The sequence below is a fragment of the Corylus avellana genome, chromosome ca1, assembly GCF_901000735.1.
Source record: "Corylus avellana chromosome ca1, CavTom2PMs-1.0".
NCBI lineage: Eukaryota > Viridiplantae > Streptophyta > Magnoliopsida > Fagales > Betulaceae > Corylus > Corylus avellana.
Window position 1 is genome coordinate 45,720,163 of NC_081541.1, and position 17,604 is coordinate 45,737,766.

General features: G+C 34.7%; 2 protein-coding genes across 4 annotated transcripts; both read left to right on the forward strand.

The window, feature by feature from the left end:
- Window positions 1-1,576: 1,576 nt before the first annotated feature.
- Window positions 1,577-2,766, forward strand: LOC132173568 (probable glucan endo-1,3-beta-glucosidase BG4). The gene is made up of 2 exons (XM_059585088.1): window positions 1,577-2,355; window positions 2,487-2,766. The coding sequence occupies exons 1-2, from the start codon at window positions 1,577-1,579 to the stop codon at window positions 2,764-2,766; spliced, it is 1,059 nt and encodes a 352-aa protein (XP_059441071.1).
- A 1,577-nt stretch (window positions 2,767-4,343) lies between these two features.
- Window positions 4,344-17,501, forward strand: LOC132180410 (alpha-N-acetylglucosaminidase). Of its 3 annotated transcripts, none has more exons than XM_059593221.1 (19): window positions 4,344-4,668; window positions 5,364-5,437; window positions 6,440-6,651; window positions 6,918-7,039; window positions 7,948-8,033; window positions 8,104-8,198; window positions 8,408-8,489; window positions 8,758-8,864; window positions 9,963-9,993; window positions 10,895-11,012; window positions 12,003-12,053; window positions 12,298-12,407; window positions 12,574-12,676; window positions 13,017-13,115; window positions 13,954-14,064; window positions 14,853-15,016; window positions 16,099-16,336; window positions 16,776-16,854; window positions 16,958-17,501. In XM_059593221.1, exons 1-19 carry the CDS (start codon window positions 4,456-4,458, stop codon window positions 17,254-17,256), a joined length of 2,394 nt encoding a protein of 797 aa, XP_059449204.1. In that variant the 5' UTR covers window positions 4,344-4,455; the 3' UTR covers window positions 17,257-17,501. The 3 variants fall into 3 exon arrangements, with proteins under 3 accessions (XP_059449204.1, XP_059449210.1, XP_059449217.1); XM_059593227.1 differs by having other exon boundaries at window positions 4,554-4,668; window positions 5,345-5,437; XM_059593234.1 differs by lacking the exon at window positions 5,364-5,437 and having other exon boundaries at window positions 4,554-4,668.
- Window positions 17,502-17,604: the final 103 nt, after the last annotated feature.

Below are 17,604 nucleotides of genomic sequence, written 5' to 3' on the forward strand. Positions count from 1 at the left end.
TTTTTCAACGGTTATATTTTTCAAATGTCGTATTTGTCAGCGTTAAGTGTGAAAACCATATTCTCATAGTAATGTCAATCATATTTATAAAATATCTTTTTTATTAAAAATTGTGAAAGAATATTCTCATAATGATCCCTTTAAAAGTGGAAAAAGTTTTAGAGAAAAGAGAAAACAAGTAAGAGAAACAATAAAAAATAAAAATAGCTCTCTTGACAAGTGCTGCTAAATGTAGCTTCTTCTTCTTCTTTTTTTTTGGATAATCCAATCAAATATCTATTTTGCATTTTTTCTTTTTTTGCTAATCTAATGTGGGGGGGTTTTTTACAAATCTGATTAGTCATTTTAGATAAAAGTATCATTTGACTCCTCCATTGGAAATAATCAAATTTGCTCTAAGGAAAATCAAAACTGAAAATTATTAAGCTAATGAGGCTCGAAAAATTATCAAGGTAGTTTGATTTATCATCTTTATTTGATGTGTAAAATAATCAAATTAAATAAGTGCAAATATTTTTGATAAGCAACTACAGCCCCCTAAGCAAGAGTGGGCCTGAGATGGTGTTCGTTGGATTTCATTCTTTCTAAAGATTATAGTTGCATGGTTTTTCTTTTCAGTTTCAAATCTGAGCCGGGTTGGGAGTGCGTTTTTTTAAAAAATAATCTACATTTTTAAACAAAATCGTAATTTTAGAGTGTTTGGAATTGCAATTTTAAAAACGCAAATTTTAAAATCATGAAAAAATTCTGTGCGATTTTAACATATTATACGAAACGCCTGTGCGATTTTAAAAAGTGGCAATTTTAAAAACTCAATTTTTAAAATCGTACTTATTAAAATTGCACTCCCAAACGAGCTCTAAGTAGAGACTTTTTGGGCATGATTACCAAACTTATTTGCTTTCCATTTTCTGCGTGTACTAATTATAAACAATTAAGTTTCCGGCATTCTTAGATTTGAAACTTATAAAGGCGCCTCGCTAACCCGCTTCCCTTCATTCCACATAAGATCTCACGTGCGAATTACCACCCGCACTCAACATCTCTAACTATTTAAAAAAGAGGCATACTATATATCATTCTTAACAAAAATAGCATCCTGTGGCAATGCCAAAGCAAAATACAAAAAATCCTTTGGCAATAACAATTCAAACACCACTAAATTAATTATTAAAATAATATGAAATGGTATCATTATCTGATCAAGAAACTCCGAATTTGAAATACCCAACACGTACAGATTCGAAATACTCGACATAAATCAAAGGTGATGAATGCATGGCGGCTTTCAATGGGGTAGGGTGAGTTGTAGATAAACTCACCCAAGTCCGAGGATTGGCAAAAGTCTATTTATGACATATATGGATCGAGAAACAAACGCGTAATCTTAACTACTACTGTCTTGTATACCTCCAAATTTAGATAGTTTACTGTTAATTATAGATATGAAGCAATTTAGCATCAAATATATATATATATAGAGAGAGAGAGAGAGAGATAAAATTCTGAAGCTAGCTAGCTAGATCTTAATTAATTTTCTCATTATATATATATATATAAGAGCTAGGAATAATATATGGCGATGAATGTGTTTTGGAAGGTGATGATGATTGTGTGTGGCATTGTGGCGATTCATGAGCATATAATTGGCACACGAACGGCGGTAGCAGACTTTTACTCTGTAGGCGTCGTGTACGGAAGGACAGGAAATGACATTCCCGACGAAAACTCGGTAGTTGAACTCTGCCACAAATATTGTTTAAAGAAGGTAAGGATTTTGGAAGGCAATCCAAGACTCATGAATGCGCTAATCGATCAGAACATTGCAGTAACCATTGACATTAAGAATTTCAGATTACCTTACATGGCAAACAACAATGGCCGAGACGCTTATGATTGGATTCAGAACAACGTCATGCCCTTCATCGGTAAGGTTCAAATCGAACAAATTGTTGTTGGCAACGAGGCCATTCCCGGCATCTTTAGCCGGCACGTTGCTCCGGCAATAGAAAATATTAAGAATGAACTCCTTCAACAGGATCTAAATATACTGCTCACTACTGCGGTGTCCACGTCGGTTTTGAGTGCTACTTTTCCGCCTTCCAACGCTGCGTTTAAGGATGACACAAGACAACATATGATAGACGTCATCAAAGCTATGGAAGCTTTATACCACAAACCAGTGCTTATGGTGAATGTGTTTCCATATGATTACTATGCAGCGGGTCTTATACGCCAGGATTTCGCAACATTTACTGCAGACGAAACTATTTATAGGGACGGCAGCAATGGTTATTGGAACATGCTTGACGCCTTATTGGACGCTTTCAATCATGCAGTGTCCAAAGAGGGTTTATTTATGTATGGTTACATATATCAATATTTAATTATTTTCTGTTTTAATTAAAATATTTTTCATCATCGGAGATCTCGTATTAAAATATAAATTAAATAATTATTTTTATTCATCTCAGCAGGAATCTTACGGGGCGGTTGAGCTTGGTGGTGGGTGGGAGCGGTTGGCCATCTGACGGCAACGGCAATTTCACCACACCAGCACTTGCGGCAACATACAATCAAAATTTTATGAAACGTCTGGCTAGGGTACAGGGGACGCCTGCTCGATTAGGATATCCCGTTAAGGGGTTTGTTTATGCCCTGTTCAATGAAAACATGAGGCTACCAGGTCCACCCCGACATTTTGGTCTTTTCAATACCAATAAAACACCAGCTTATCTTTTTCATGCTCCTGGATGTAAGGTCTAGGACTTCGGTGCATGATAGAAGCAGGGAGAGTAAAAAGTCTATTAATAATATAAATGTATTTATTTACCCATCTCTGTTGTTAGAAATAGAAATTGCACGGCAGAATTATAAAAGGAGAAATGTTATTTAATATATTGTGTTATCATACAACTAAAATGACGTGACTGTAAAAATTTTCCTTTTACAAGTTCTCGTTGAGCTATGCATGCAGTAGCAACTCAACCAAAATACTGTCTTGACCGCCATTCCAACCTTGGACATTAAGGAAAAATAGCTTAATTATCACTTCTATAATATATATTTTTTTTAAAAAAAAAAAAAAATGGGGAGAAGATTTACATGTATTAATTACATGTTATCCAAAAAAAAAGTCTCGTACAGTTTTTTTAGTGAATTTTCATTTGCTAAAGTTTGGTACTTTTTACATGACTGAGGAGGTTAAAAAGACAGTTAAAGCGCTTTTGAATCAGAAGATGCTTTCATCACTCGTCTTATTGATTGGGATAGTAACCATCATCAAATTTTTTTTGTTGCCATTATACTTTTTGTTTGGTTTATTATTAGGGAGCTTATCCCTATTGTTTTTAGTTTCCTTGTAACATTTTGTTCATTTTTAATTGATTAGAAAAGAATAAGAAGAGTTTGAGCACTAAGGCTTAGAGAGAGAGAGAAATTTTTAAAGAAAAAAAAAAACAAAAAAACAAAATATGTTTCTTTAAAATCAATTATTGGCAAGGCATATAGATATGTGTTTTAAAAGAAAAATTAGGGTTGATAAAACGGGTTTGCGGATCGACTCGTTTACAACCTGTGGTGACCCGCGACCCGTTTAAGGTACATCCAAACACGATCCATTTAGTTAATGGGTCGGCTCCACCAGACACGACACAACACCGCAATTTTTATGGGTCACCCGACATAACCCGTGAGACCCCTTTTTTTAGACCAGTTTTCTGAAAAGTAGGCCAACTCTTTTGAAAATGACATATAGGTGAATTAAGTTTTATCATTTCTTTTATCAACTTTATATAAGGATGATTTTTGATCATTTTAAATTTAAACATCAAATTGATATTTTTAAATATTATTGATCAAATATGTTAAATAACTTACTATCTCGAAATCTTAAATTGAAAAAAAAAATGGTATATATAATCATTTAATTAGCATTTAAACACTTTAATTCACGTGTAGACTCACATCCTTTTTCAAAAAATGAAACATAACACCTAAAATATTCATTTAAAATGATATGTGAGGTAGGGAAGATAACGCTTAATTCAAGATATTTATTATAATAAAAACAAATTAACTATTTAGTTAATATTTTAACACTTTTTTCATGAGATCAATATATATTAAATTTAATTAAAATAAGAATAAATTGTAGAGCTAAAATTTTGATAAGAAATGATATATTTAAAGAAACTTATTATATAGTTTATCATCAAATAACACTACTTTAATCTTAGATGTTAGTTTTTATTTATTCTTAATCTTAGATGTTAATTACGCCGTACTTTCATTTCATGTCAATTATTTCAACGGGATTATACACCAAGTCAGCATCATGAGCATCCACCTCGTACCCAAAGAACCAGTGCTTCTACCGTTCAACGTGGACTTACAACAAAACTGAGCACGTTGTTCAATATACTCTTATCCTCTGAAGAACCAACGACATCAACCATGTCTAATTTCAACTCCAAGTTTCTGATTTTGATTCTCACAGCCACACTTTTACCAATAGCTTTATCAGAACCAGAAGCCATAAATGATTTGCTCAAACGTTTGGATTCAAAGCGGCCATCTTCTTCAGTTCAAGAAGCTGCAGCAAAAGCTGTTCTGAAGAGATTGCTTCCTGGATATGTTTCCAGTTTCAAGTTCAAGATCGTCTCCAATGTACTGTGATTTATTTATTTATTAATTTTTTTATTGTGTTGAATTTTGGGTTTAACCCGTTTTGCTGTTTAATCACTGGTTTATTTAAACTGGGTGCTCTTCAATTATTGCATTTTTGTATGCTTTCATGCTCTGGCTGAGGAAAGATGGGAAAAGAACGGAATTTGAAATGTGAATGATGTTTCATGTTGTTTTTGGTTCCCAAAGATGAGAATTTTGGCGAAATAGTTATGTTATCATGCTCTTGGTTACTTATTTTTCAATCAGACTCTCATGTAAGGTTTGATTGTTGCTTTTCTTCATCTGGGTCTCTGGGTTTTCCTTTTAATGCTCTGGTTGTCTTAGATGATGTATTGTTGGTCAAAGCTGTCTCCTTCAGTCCCCCCTTTTCTTTTTCATAACCTAAAGGAAATGGTATAACAAATTTGGGCTTAAAAATTTGTCATTAAGTCCAATTGGCCAGTTTGGAGGATTTTATCTCACTCTTTTACCATTAGCTGTCAATTTTTGTTAGAAGCGCCAGTGTGACTAGCTGTCCTTTACACTGCTTTACGTTCTCATGCATGACTGTCTATGAGTTCTCGGTCGGCAAAGTATCATCATACCTTTATTTGTTGCTTCTATTCACGAGGACTCTATTCATATTTTTGATTCATCTTAATTATTTTGCTGACAGTTTCAATTTCAAATACCAGGATGTTTGTGGTGGAAAAAGTTACTTTTTGATAAGCAACTACAGCCCCCTAAGCAAGAGTGGGCCTGAGATAGTGTACGTTGGATTTCATTCTTGCTAAAGATTATAGTTGCATGGTTTTTCTTTTCAGTTTCAAATCTAAGTACAGACTTTTTGGGCATGATTACCTAATTAATTTGCTTTCTATTTCTTGCTTGTTTTCTATTAAGGATCTTATGCATCCATATCTGGAAAGTTTCGTCTTAAAGAATGTTATGGCTTATTTCTGTCTGCTTCATCTCAAATTCAACTGTTGAACTTGGACTTGTTAACATTGCAACACAAACTATTTCCATTTCTACATGGATGATTAGAATTTATGTTGGACTTTTTCTATTAAGTAAAATTCATTATAGAGAAGAAGAAGTGTGTTCCTCTAGTACACAAGTTGTATACTGGACACACCTAAACATTAAGGCCTAAGATTACTTAAATCCAGAAAATCCAATAAGGAAGAAAAATAAGCAGTTGGGAGACCTCCACCCTCTCACAAGAGCAATCACAAAGATAATAGCTTCAATAGTTGGATTTTACTTGGACTTTAGAATCATTGTAGACTCCTTGAGGAATTGATTTGGTTGGCTCGTTGTGCTGATTACATGATATGAAGCTAAAAACATATTGCCAAAACATATTGTCAAGGTATTCCTAGTGTGACCTTTATTTTTCACCATCATTTTCCAGGTGGTTGTCATTTTCTGTATTGGTCCTATTCATGATGATGGATTTCTACACACTATAGTGGAGCCCTTGAGTTATAATGGAACACCAAAATATGTTCATTCAGTTGTCTGATTTGAAGTCAAAATTATAGGCTTTTTCTTTTACTGTTTTGTGCGTGGGAACATGTTGCAATTTGAAACAGTTGCCAGATAATATACAACACAGATTTTCTTGTAAAATTTTCCTTTTAAAGGGTAGGTATCTGAAAGGCTCCGGTCTTTCATTGCCCCCCCCCGCCCCCCGCGGCAAACAAGAAAAAGAAAAAGAGAAACCAAAAGTTTGTTGTGATTTTAAAACTTTACGTTTCTCTTTCAGGATTAAAGGAAGCACAGCAGTAGAAATTGCATCTGGCCTCTATTGGTACTTAAAGTATTGGTGTGGTGCTCATGTCTCGTGGGACAAGACTGGTGGCATTCAGATAGATTCCATCCCCAAGCCTGGATCACTGCCTCTTGTAAAAGCTGAGGGGGTGATGATTCAGCGGCCAGTCCCATGGAACTATTATCAAAATGTTGTTACATCTAGTTGTGAGTACTGCAATCTTTGTTTCCCTTTGCACTTCTACCAATTTTTTTTAACTAAATGTTTCAATGCTGCAGCTCTAAGACTGAGAGGAGAAAGAACCATAACGTAGATGAAATATTAATAGATATTCAAAAAATATAACATTTTTGCACTTCAGAAAGATGAGATGAAGTGCACAATTTTATCAAAGTTGAGACGAAATTTTTTTGGCCCTGGCTAATGTTTTCTGTCGAAAATAGCTTAGGTAATTTCTCATTTATCTTTGCAGATTCCTATGTTTGGTGGGATTGGGAAAGATGGGAGAAAGAGATAGATTGGATGGCTCTTCATGGGATTAACCTGCCTTTAGCATTTACAGGCCAAGAAGCCATTTGGCAGAAAGTTTTCATGGTGACCAATTACATACATCATTATATGTCTCAATGTGTTCACCAATATGTTTTGTGCCACATCATAAGTCTCTCATGTGCTGTAAATTGTAGAGAAAGCTTATATATGTGGTGCAGCTTGATTATTAAGAGTATAAGTTATTCATTTATGATGTAATGTAAAAAGTGGCTAGTATACACCGCGGTTATCCTACACTAGTGATTAGAGCTCAACAACCAATGAAAACATTACCAACATCAATGGTTTTAAATTGTACCTATTTAACTTTATCTACTGGAAAATTGTGCATGTTGCATCTGTAGGACGAAAGTTCTTTGAATGAACCCTTAGAAGCATTTTGCTAAGAAGGCTGCCAAAAAAATTGAGTAAAAGTCTGTTTATCCAAAATAAGATCTTTGTTATGAAACTATGAGTTGGATATTCCTGCATATAGCGTGCACAGAGATTTGTTTCTGAAAGAAAGCTATACTCAACTATATAGCTTTGATAAATATGATCCTTTGCTTTTATGATGTTGATAATCATTACTCATGTTCTATTTCTAATATTATGAGAAATGTTATGTGAATAAGCTTTGAGTATGTCATCGAACGGAGAATCAATTGCATATTTTGTTATGATTTTTATGTTTTGAATACAACCCTTTATCTTTCTTATTTTATGTTATGAATACAACCCTTTATCTTTCTTATTATATAAGCACCTTAGCCTTGTAGATCTGGTCTTGTCTTCTCTTCGTGCTTTCAATATATAAAGCTTGTGTCTCTATCTGTAAATGACGGATTAGTGAGTTTAGACCACTGTTAAATATCACGAGTTGCTATACTGATTGGAATATATTGGTTCCAGATATATTTTTCAACTTGAACTTCTGATTTGTATCATTTGACTAGTATTTTTGGACATAGGATTTTAATATTAGCAAGGAAGATTTGAATGATTTCTTTGGTGGACCTGCTTTCCTTGCTTGGGCTCGCATGGGAAATTTACATGGGTAGGTAAAGGTGATATTGGGAAATTTACATGCTTTTAGATTGTAGAACCTAACATTTATTCAATAACAGATGGGGTGGGCCTTTATCTCAAAATTGGTTGGATCAACAATTAGCTCTACAGAAACTGATACTATCCCGGATGCTAGAACTAGGCATGACTCCAGGTATTGTTAAGTTTCATATGTGTCCCATGTCAACTTATGCTTTTCGAAAGAATCCAGTGAAATATGTTTTACATCTCTCTTCAGAATATGTATAGGATAAAAGTTTTCTTTAAGTGACTATTTTCCTTCTTACTTATCAAAAAAAAAAAAACTATTTTCCTTCTTAATTGAGGATGTGTCTGATCACATGTAATGCCTCTTTTTTTCAGTGCTGCCATCATTCTCTGGGAACGTTCCAGCAGCTTTGAAGAAGATTTTTCCTTCAGCAAACATAACTAGACTAGGGAGCTGGTAGTTTATGTTTCTTGTTCTTTGATATGAGAAGTCATACTATCATGCCATAATATATGGACTCCAGATAGCATACCTTTGTTTGAATTGTAGTGGTCTATGAATTCCTATTATCTGAATTACTTCATATAAAAAAAAAATAATAATATAAATTAGATAAATGATATGTGGGCTTTCTTGTTTTCCAGCCGATTTGGAGTTTTATCTTATGATGTGTGAAAAATTCATATTATTCCGTATTTTGAGGTTTTCCATTTCTTGTCATTAGGAACTCTGTTGATGATAATCTTCGTTGGTGCTGTACTTACCTTCTCAACCCCTCTGATCCTTTATTTGTTGAAATTGGGGAGGCTTTCGTTAGACGACAAGTCAAAGGTGCATCTTTTGTCTGTTGATTGTTTACTTGGAATAGCTCTATTCTTCCCAATGTAGTGTTAACACAATTTTCCACCTTTTTCTATATAATGTTCTGCACTTTATTACCTTAGCTCCTGTGTTTGCAAATGTTTCCCTCTGTGTGTGTGTATTTGTCTGCAAATGTTTCCTCGTGTGCGTGTGTGTGTGTGAATCTTGTTTGTTATCTTAACTCCTTTGTCTGCAAATGTTTCCCTCTGTGTGTGTGCACCTCTACTTTGTACCAACATTTTCCTTTCAAAAGTAAATGCTTCATGAATAAAGTGCATTTTTTGTCCAGCAAATTAGGTGTGTACGCACCTGTACTTTGTACCAACATTTTCCTTTCAAGACTAAATGCTTTATGATTAAAGTGCATATTTTGTCCAGAAAATTAGGTGTATGTAATCATGTCGTTGATATAGAATAACACGTGTTTGTGCACAGATGCTATGCATGCACAAGCTACATGTGTGCAGTGTGCCTGTGTGAGTCTGCATGTGTCTGAGTGTGTAACTTATTAGCCCTAATTAGAATTTTATGGAACCTCTATGACTTTCAAATTCAGTCCCATTTCTAGTCACCAAGATTTCTAGCCTTCTTGGTGATTTAGTGGACAATCAGCAGATGATGAGCTAATGCACTTTTCACTGCCAAAAAGCGCAGAAACGAATTTGCAGAGATTTCCAAACCTTGGCATTTTCCATAACATCTTAGTGGTTATGGAGACCTGGGGATAGGACCAAAGTATTATGGGCATAATGATTATCTGTAGAAACCTGGAAGTGGGCTCCAGTTTCAGATTCATTGATACCAAGAATACTTATCCACCTATGAGTAAATGAATATAACGCTGGTTTGAAATTTGTTTTAGTTGCCTAAGTTTGATGGTGGAGTAAGTTTTCTCTTTTCCCATCCAGACTCCATATGTTTTGTTTGACCAATGACATAAATTTTTTTGTCTCAGTTGTATATGCTCTTTGAAGATGTCTTGTATGGATTATGTACAATGTCTGTGTTTTTCCTTTTTGATTTTGTCACTAATTTTTTTGGTTCACGTTTTGTATGCATTGATTACAGAATATGGGGATGTGACCGACATCTACAGCTGGTAATTGTTCTCAATTGCATTTTAATTGAATATTACTTGACATTTCGGGCATATAATATAACGTGGTTTCTATAAGTTGCTTAACCTTTTTGCATCAAGTTTCCTTGTCTCCATTTTCTTTTCTTTTCTTTTTTTTTTTTTTTTTTTTTTCTATTTTAAGAAGAAATTTCATTGATTTTTTTTCTTAAATTTTTATTTTTGGTAATATCTGATGTGTCTTTAGCATTCTTACTTGCTATTGAACTTTGTCAGAAGTGCAAACCTACAATCCGTAAACAGATGTTGTGACCAATCCTAGGAACATAAAGACATTGTGTGATAAGTAGGCTTTTTCAAGTCAGAGAATTTCAATGCAGCATTATGCCCCCTAATAAATGATAGCCAGTGATACCTGGACAAAGAGTCATTCCGATGGTCATCATTTCATCTGCAAGCATTTGTGTTATTCTATGGTTCTTCTAAATGGGCACAGCTAAATTTTCAATTGAGAAGAGATAAACCAACTATACTGGCTAAATATGCTTACCCTTTTTTTTTTCTTCCTATTTTGCCCAACAAATCAATACCTAGGTATATTAAAAAACATTATTTTCGAGCGCTTATGCTTTTAATGAGACTTGAACAATTTAAATTCATTTCGAAATTTTATTTGACTTTATGTTCCTCCAAAGTTATGGTGCATTGGATTTAGATCTTTTTCGCTGTGGGCCTCTTATCTAGATCATTATCTTGTTATTGTTTGTAGGCTATGGTTATGCATCCTTTTTCTTCCTTATGCTTCATTGACCTGTTGAGATATAGCTGTTTTTTCCCATTTATTTTTGTGTGTGTAAGTCATCTGCTAGCATAGTTTACTTGCAAATGTGGGTCGTTGACATATGTGTTACCATGTTTGATGCAGTGATACATTCAATGAAAATACCCCACCTACAAATGATACAACTTATATCTCATCGCTTGGAGCTTCTGTCTACAAAGCCATGTCCAAAGGTGACAAGGATGCTGTGTGGTTAATGCAAGTAAGCTCCTCAAGTTACTATCCCCACCACCGCACAAAAAAGGAAAAAAAAAGGTCTTATTAGAATTTTTTGTTAGAATAAGTTGGGATTATTTATGTGACAATTCAAATAGTTGGTGTCATATTCAGTCATTTACTTGGTTAATATTCAAAACCTTTGAAGGACATTCATATTTCCATTTATGTAACAAGTTTAGACTGCCTAGTGATTGTGATGGCTACATTATTTTCCTATCATGTTGTCTGCATTGGTTACTTCATTAAATATTTGTCCTAGTTGGAGAGGTTAGTTTGGTAGTCAACGTAATTTAGAAGCATGAAGGATGGCTTTTCATTGCGTGATGGAGAGAACGCAATTTCCGAAACTTTGAAGATTGTGAGAGAACGGTTGTAGAGTTAAAAGATATAATGTTTAAGTTGTTTTATAGGTGGATGGTTGCTATCAACTGTGCTCGCTTTTCTAACTTCCTATAATTTTGGATTTGTGTTCTTCTTCTCCCTTAGTGGGTGTTTCTCTTGTTTCTCTTGTATACTCCATGTGTACTTGGGTTGCATCTATTTGCGCTTTTATTAAGATTGATTTAGTTATCAAAAACATTATTTGTCCTATTGAAGTGTTAAGAGAGAATTGGGCTTGTACCTCTATTTCTCTAATGGTGTTGAAGCGGATCCCAAGAGGATTTGTGCTATTCTTGATTGGCGAATCCCCAACCAATTTCACCAGTTCCCAACTCTTCTACAAAACCCTAACCCTCATTTCCTAAACCCACGAATCTCCCCTTGACATTGGTCATCAATAAGCAGATTAAGTTTTTGATGTACAGTTTTATTCTTCGTTTTTCAGGTGTCACTGGATAGCCAAGACTTGATTGTCATTAATTTTCCTACTCATAATCTAGTTTGCAAACTGTTGGTTTTGCATGATTATTATGCCTGTTCACATTCTATCATACATTAAGTATTTCGAGTTGACAGTTCTAAATATGTGCAGGGTTGGCTCTTCTACTCAGACTCTGCTTTCTGGAAGCCACTTCAAATGGAGGTATATGCATGTATATAAGATGAATTAAATTCCCTTCATTTTCTGAGATATATTTGTTGCTCAAGCTTCTTTGATTTCTACTTCACGCTTGTGATCGCCAATCAAGATGATATTTGTGGTATAACTCATTTTCTTGATCAGTCTGTTTGCAGTACACTAATTGTTAAGGATTTTGCTGCAATGCATATGATAGTTTTTTTTTTTTTTTAGTTTTCAAAATTAACCTTCAACTTGGTATCTGCAGGCACTTTTACATTCCGTTCCATTTGGGAAAATGATAGTTCTTGATCTATTTGCTGAGGCCAAACCAATATGGAAAAATTCTTCTCAATTTTATGGTACTCCTTATGTCTGGTAAGTAGCTCTTTATCTTAACGGTGTTATTTAAATGTCATAGTAGATGTTTACTCTTTAAGACATCTCTATGATAACTAGCTCATTACTGTCCTTTTTTTCTGTAGTGAGATTCCAATTTTACAGGAAATATGTATACTACTTTATCAACTTTAATATGCATCAGGTGTATGCTGCATAACTTTGGTGGAAATATTGAAATGTATGGCATCTTGGACGCGATCTCTTCAGGTCCAGTTGATGCCCGCACCAGTGAAAATTCAACCATGGTATGTCAAATGTCTTGTTTGTATGCATTCTATTATTGTAAAAGTCAGAATGATATGTCAATCATTTTATAACTTGTATGCCTAAACTGCAAGACATGTTTTGTTACTCTGGACTTTCTAACATTATGGTAGATTTGAATGAGCAATTCAATTGCTAGTTTATATTGCATGCACCAGATTATCTGACTGATAATGTTTACTATCTTCTAGATTCCTCTGCATTTACATCAACCTAAAAGAACTTTGGATGTGAAAATTAAGAACATTCGTACTTTTATCTTCTGTCACTGCAGTTCGTGATTTTACTAGAGCAGGCTGACTCTGTAGCTTATTGTAATAGGTCGGTGTTGGCATGTGCATGGAAGGAATAGAGCACAATCCAGTTGTTTATGAGTTGATGTCTGAAATGGCATTTCGCAGTGAAAAACTTCAAGTTCTGGTAATTATCAATTTATAACTGCTATTCAGTATCATTTTTCTGGTCAGAACTATTCACTACTTGGAAGTATGGAAGGGTGCAGAAGCTCTTTAAAGACGTGTGTGCTTGTACTAAAAAAGTTTCTGCATTCTTCCATCCCCGTTCTCTCTTTTAACCGCATGTTCTTTCTGTCTGTTACTCTAATGTTATTTCCATTGTTCTTACTTTGAAATAATCTAACTCTCCAGGCTATATCAGTTTTGATAATAATTGTGTGGTGGTATTGGATAATGTTGGTCCTGGTTGGATCATCGTCAATTCCAAAAGCTTAAGCCATTAGGAAGTGAGCCAACAATGTGCATCATACATGCCACACACTAACACCCTCCTGCACTTGCAGGTTCATTTAATAAACCTCAACTGTTTGTTGTCCTTGTACATGCAGTCAAAACAAATAATCATAAATTGGGAGACTAAAAGTTGTATACAAGACCAGTGAATGTCCAATACCAAGTTGCTTCCATTAATCTCACAGCTTCCTTTTTAGGAAGTAAGCTGGAATTTTTTATCAAGCATACCACCTTGTAACAGTTATAGAACAAGGATTTGTTACTTTTCTTTTCTACGTCCTATATGATCTGTCTTGACAATTTCTCTATCTATGTAAGGCACTCTCTGCCTCTCTCCCCTTATCTACCTGCTTGATAGCATTTTTTATTTTTAATACACACAGACACACGTGGGCATAAGAACCCGCATTCTATATTTGAGATGAGATCAAAAATACTTCTATGATGGTTGTTGATGATAACTGACATTTTTGCTGTATGGTTTGGATATAACTTTATCACTATTGTAGGAGTGGTTGAAGTCCTATTCCCGCAGACGCTATGGTAAAGCAATTCATCAAGTTGAGGCAGCTTGGGAAATTCTTTATCACACAGTTTACAATTGTACAGACGGAATAGCAGTATGTGTTTTATTCAATCTATTGACTACAATATCTTAATGCCATTTTATTTCCATTAAAAATAATTTGGAAAAAGAACCAACTAGAAAGGAAAACAATATTACTGTTCATAGAGAGTGGTTTTCTTCAGTCTTTTGATGTTTGACACGATTTATTTGTGTTTCTTGTTTGATGTAATTAAATTGTAATTTTTTTCTGGGCAAGAAAATGATAACATTAAGTAAGAGAAACAAAATATAATATGGGGAGGAATCCCAAACAAAATTAACCGATTATCATGGTTAATTGGTGTTGTCTATGCAAGCTCAATAGAGAATCTGTCGATCATCTTCTTCTCTATTGTGAGGTCACTTGTACATTATGGAACGCTATCTTTAGTCGCTTTGGTCTTTCCTGGGTTATGCCTCAGTGTGAAGGATTTGTTCGCATGTTGGTGGTTGAGGGGTAACTCTCGGAGTGTGGTCGTTTGGAAGATGGTGCCCCTATGCATCATGTGGTGTCTTTGGAGGGAAAGAAATGATAGGAGCTTTGAGAATCTAGAGAGGACCTTAGAGGAGCTCAAGTCCTTCTTCTTCTTTTTTCCCTATTTTCTTGAACAGCTGTTTATTTAGCTCCCTTAATTATTAGCGTTTCTGATTTCCTTGTTCTCTTTTCTCTTTCTTTCTAGGCGTTCTCTTGTATAAATTACATTCGCGATATAAGATGGGTGTTTATAACTGTTTGGCTCTTGTGGTTCGGGGAATATCTTGTTTAAATACTTAGTTATATGACATTTTAACTCATTGCAGGATCATAACATCGATTTCATAGTCAAATTTCCTGATTGGGATCCGTCAAATACAAGCTCTGCTTTGCCTCAGGCACATTTATGGTATTCCACTCGGAAGGTGATCAATGCTTTTCAACTCTTCCTTGAAGCTGGAAATAATCTGGCTGGAAGCCTTACATATAGGTAAAATGAAAAAGCTAATATATATACATTACAATAATTTTCTTCATTTTCCTCAGCATGATGACTATGATGCTGCATACAGCGAACTTTTTTCTTTTCTTTTTCTTTCAAAGTTTGATAACATGCCATATTTGGGATCTGTTTCAGTTAGATTGGCTCTTTATTTATTATGCTACATGCTTATAGTAAATGAAATGCTAGGTGACCATGCAAACTTCATTGCACAACTTGTGAAAGAGCTACCCCCCCACTAAATAAAAAATAAAATAAAATTGAAGAGCGAAGAAATTAGCCAAATAAATGAGCTATGATGCAAAATTATTGCTTAAATCTGAAATTCTAAGCCACTAACAAGTGCTTTGCACATTTGAGCCGGTATATGCACCTTGATAGTATCAGTAACCTTGACAAAATTGCTCAGTATTTCTCAATCTTAGGCATAGAACCACAGAAAATGGATTCTCTCATTTAGGGCATAGCCAAAGTTATTTATGGTAGTCTATATCTATACAATTACAAACCTAAGCAGCCTCCAAAAATCCATAAACAAACATGAGTCCGACAGAAAATAAATCTATTACACAAAACTAAGCAGCCTAATCTAGAATCCTGTAAATATATAATTGATCATCCATCCTTCTTAAGCTATTTTTTTATAGCCCCCATTGAGCTTGAGTGTTTTGTGCTAAATTCCGGTGCCACTTGATTATGCCATTCTAATACATTTCGTGGTTTAATTACATGGATCTTACTGCATTTGGAGTTGCTATTAAGTCTCCCCTATTTCTCTTTGTTCTTCTAAAAATACTTATCATCTTCTAAATCATTTGAAATTCAACTGGTTTAGAAAATAAAATTCCACTGCCATTTAAGAATCAGTATCATATTTTAGCATTGTACAAACAATGACTGTTAAATATTAATGATTGTTGGTATGCATAATATAGGAACTGTGGTAGGATTCTTCAAGTTTACTCTGATGACTCACAGGCCAACTCTTGATCTGCAAAGAGAAATGGAGCATAAGAAAGAGATAAAACAAAGCATGGAATCCTTTCTAATTATCCATGTCATTTTGACAGGTATGACTTGGTGGACTTGACACGGCAAGTACTGTCCAAGCTAGCAAACCAAGTATATTTGGATGCTATGACAGCTTTTCGACAGAAGGATGTAAAAGCTTTAAATCTTCACAGCCAAAAATTTATTCAGCTCATAAAGGATATTGATGTACTTCTTGCTTCTGATGACAATTTTTTACTTGGAACCTGGCTCAAAAGTGCAAACAAGCTAGCAAAGAATTCTCAGGAGTTGAGGCAGGTGAGCAAAGATATTTTCCTCATTGGCATATGACTTAGTTTGAGCATATGAGAATTCAGTTGGGAGTGACATGACTCAACTTTTCAATACTTCAAACATAGTAACCTCGGCAAGCCCTATTCCAAGTATTGTGGTCAGCTACAGATTTTCCTTTTACGATATCCGTTTCCACATATTTGGTTAAGTTAAATGCTATCTTATGTTTCTTGCATGCACACTATATTTTCCTTGTCCGGAAAGCCCCGTCAACTAACCTAGTGACAGCACATTAAGAATCTTGGCCAATTTCAGGCACGTGAGAGTCTCTCTTTGGGTGGATTTGTTTGACTAATAGTGAACTGGACGGGTCTCATCTATAGTAATATTAGCATATTTAGAACACTAACGCATATATAAGATGATAATTGATTGATGGGATGTACTTAATGTTCTCCTTCAGTACGAGTGGAATGCAAGAACTCAAGTAACAATGTGGTTTGATAATACAAAAACTCAACAGAGCAGCCTTCATGATTATGGTAATCTTTGTCTTGCATCATATATTACTACTTTTATCCTTCCGATTTTACTTCTTGAAGCTTATCACTTTTGTAACATGACATTTTGGTTGGCTCTAACCAGCAAACAAGTTCTGGAGTGGGCTACTTGAAGGCTACTATCTACCACGGGCTTCAAGCTATTTTCAATATTTATTGAAAAGCTTGCAAGAAAATGAAAGCTTCAAGTTGAAGGAATGGCGAAGAGAATGGATTTCGTTTTCGAACCAATGGCAAGCAGGTATCGAGCTTTACCCGTTGAAGGCCAAAGGAGATGCACTCACTATTTCTAAAGCCTTGTATGAGAAATATTTTTGCAAGAGGAAACAGAATAAGTGTGATTTTCAAATAGGTGGCAAACGGGTACTACTTGTTTGCACTTAGCATTTCTAAAGCCTTGTATGAAAATTGTGTCAATTATGTATGTGGGTAATTCTTTTTGAATTCAATGAGGAAGAAAGTATGATGTTAAGTAATGATACTTGTTCCAGATTTTCTTTTCTCTGTAATGATGTTACTCTGAGCCCTTCAAAAATTTGGGCTTTACCGATAAACTTCCATTGTCATTCAATTTGTTACTTGAATGTAATGGACATTGTTCAAAGTTGCAAGGACTAGTATTGCATGGATGTCAAAATTTTTGTCTAGGCAAACCTGGTTGATGTGCAATTATTACTGCTATTGGTCAGTTAAGGTAGGCTAGAGCAGGAAAGTGGGTTTGAGGGACAGAGT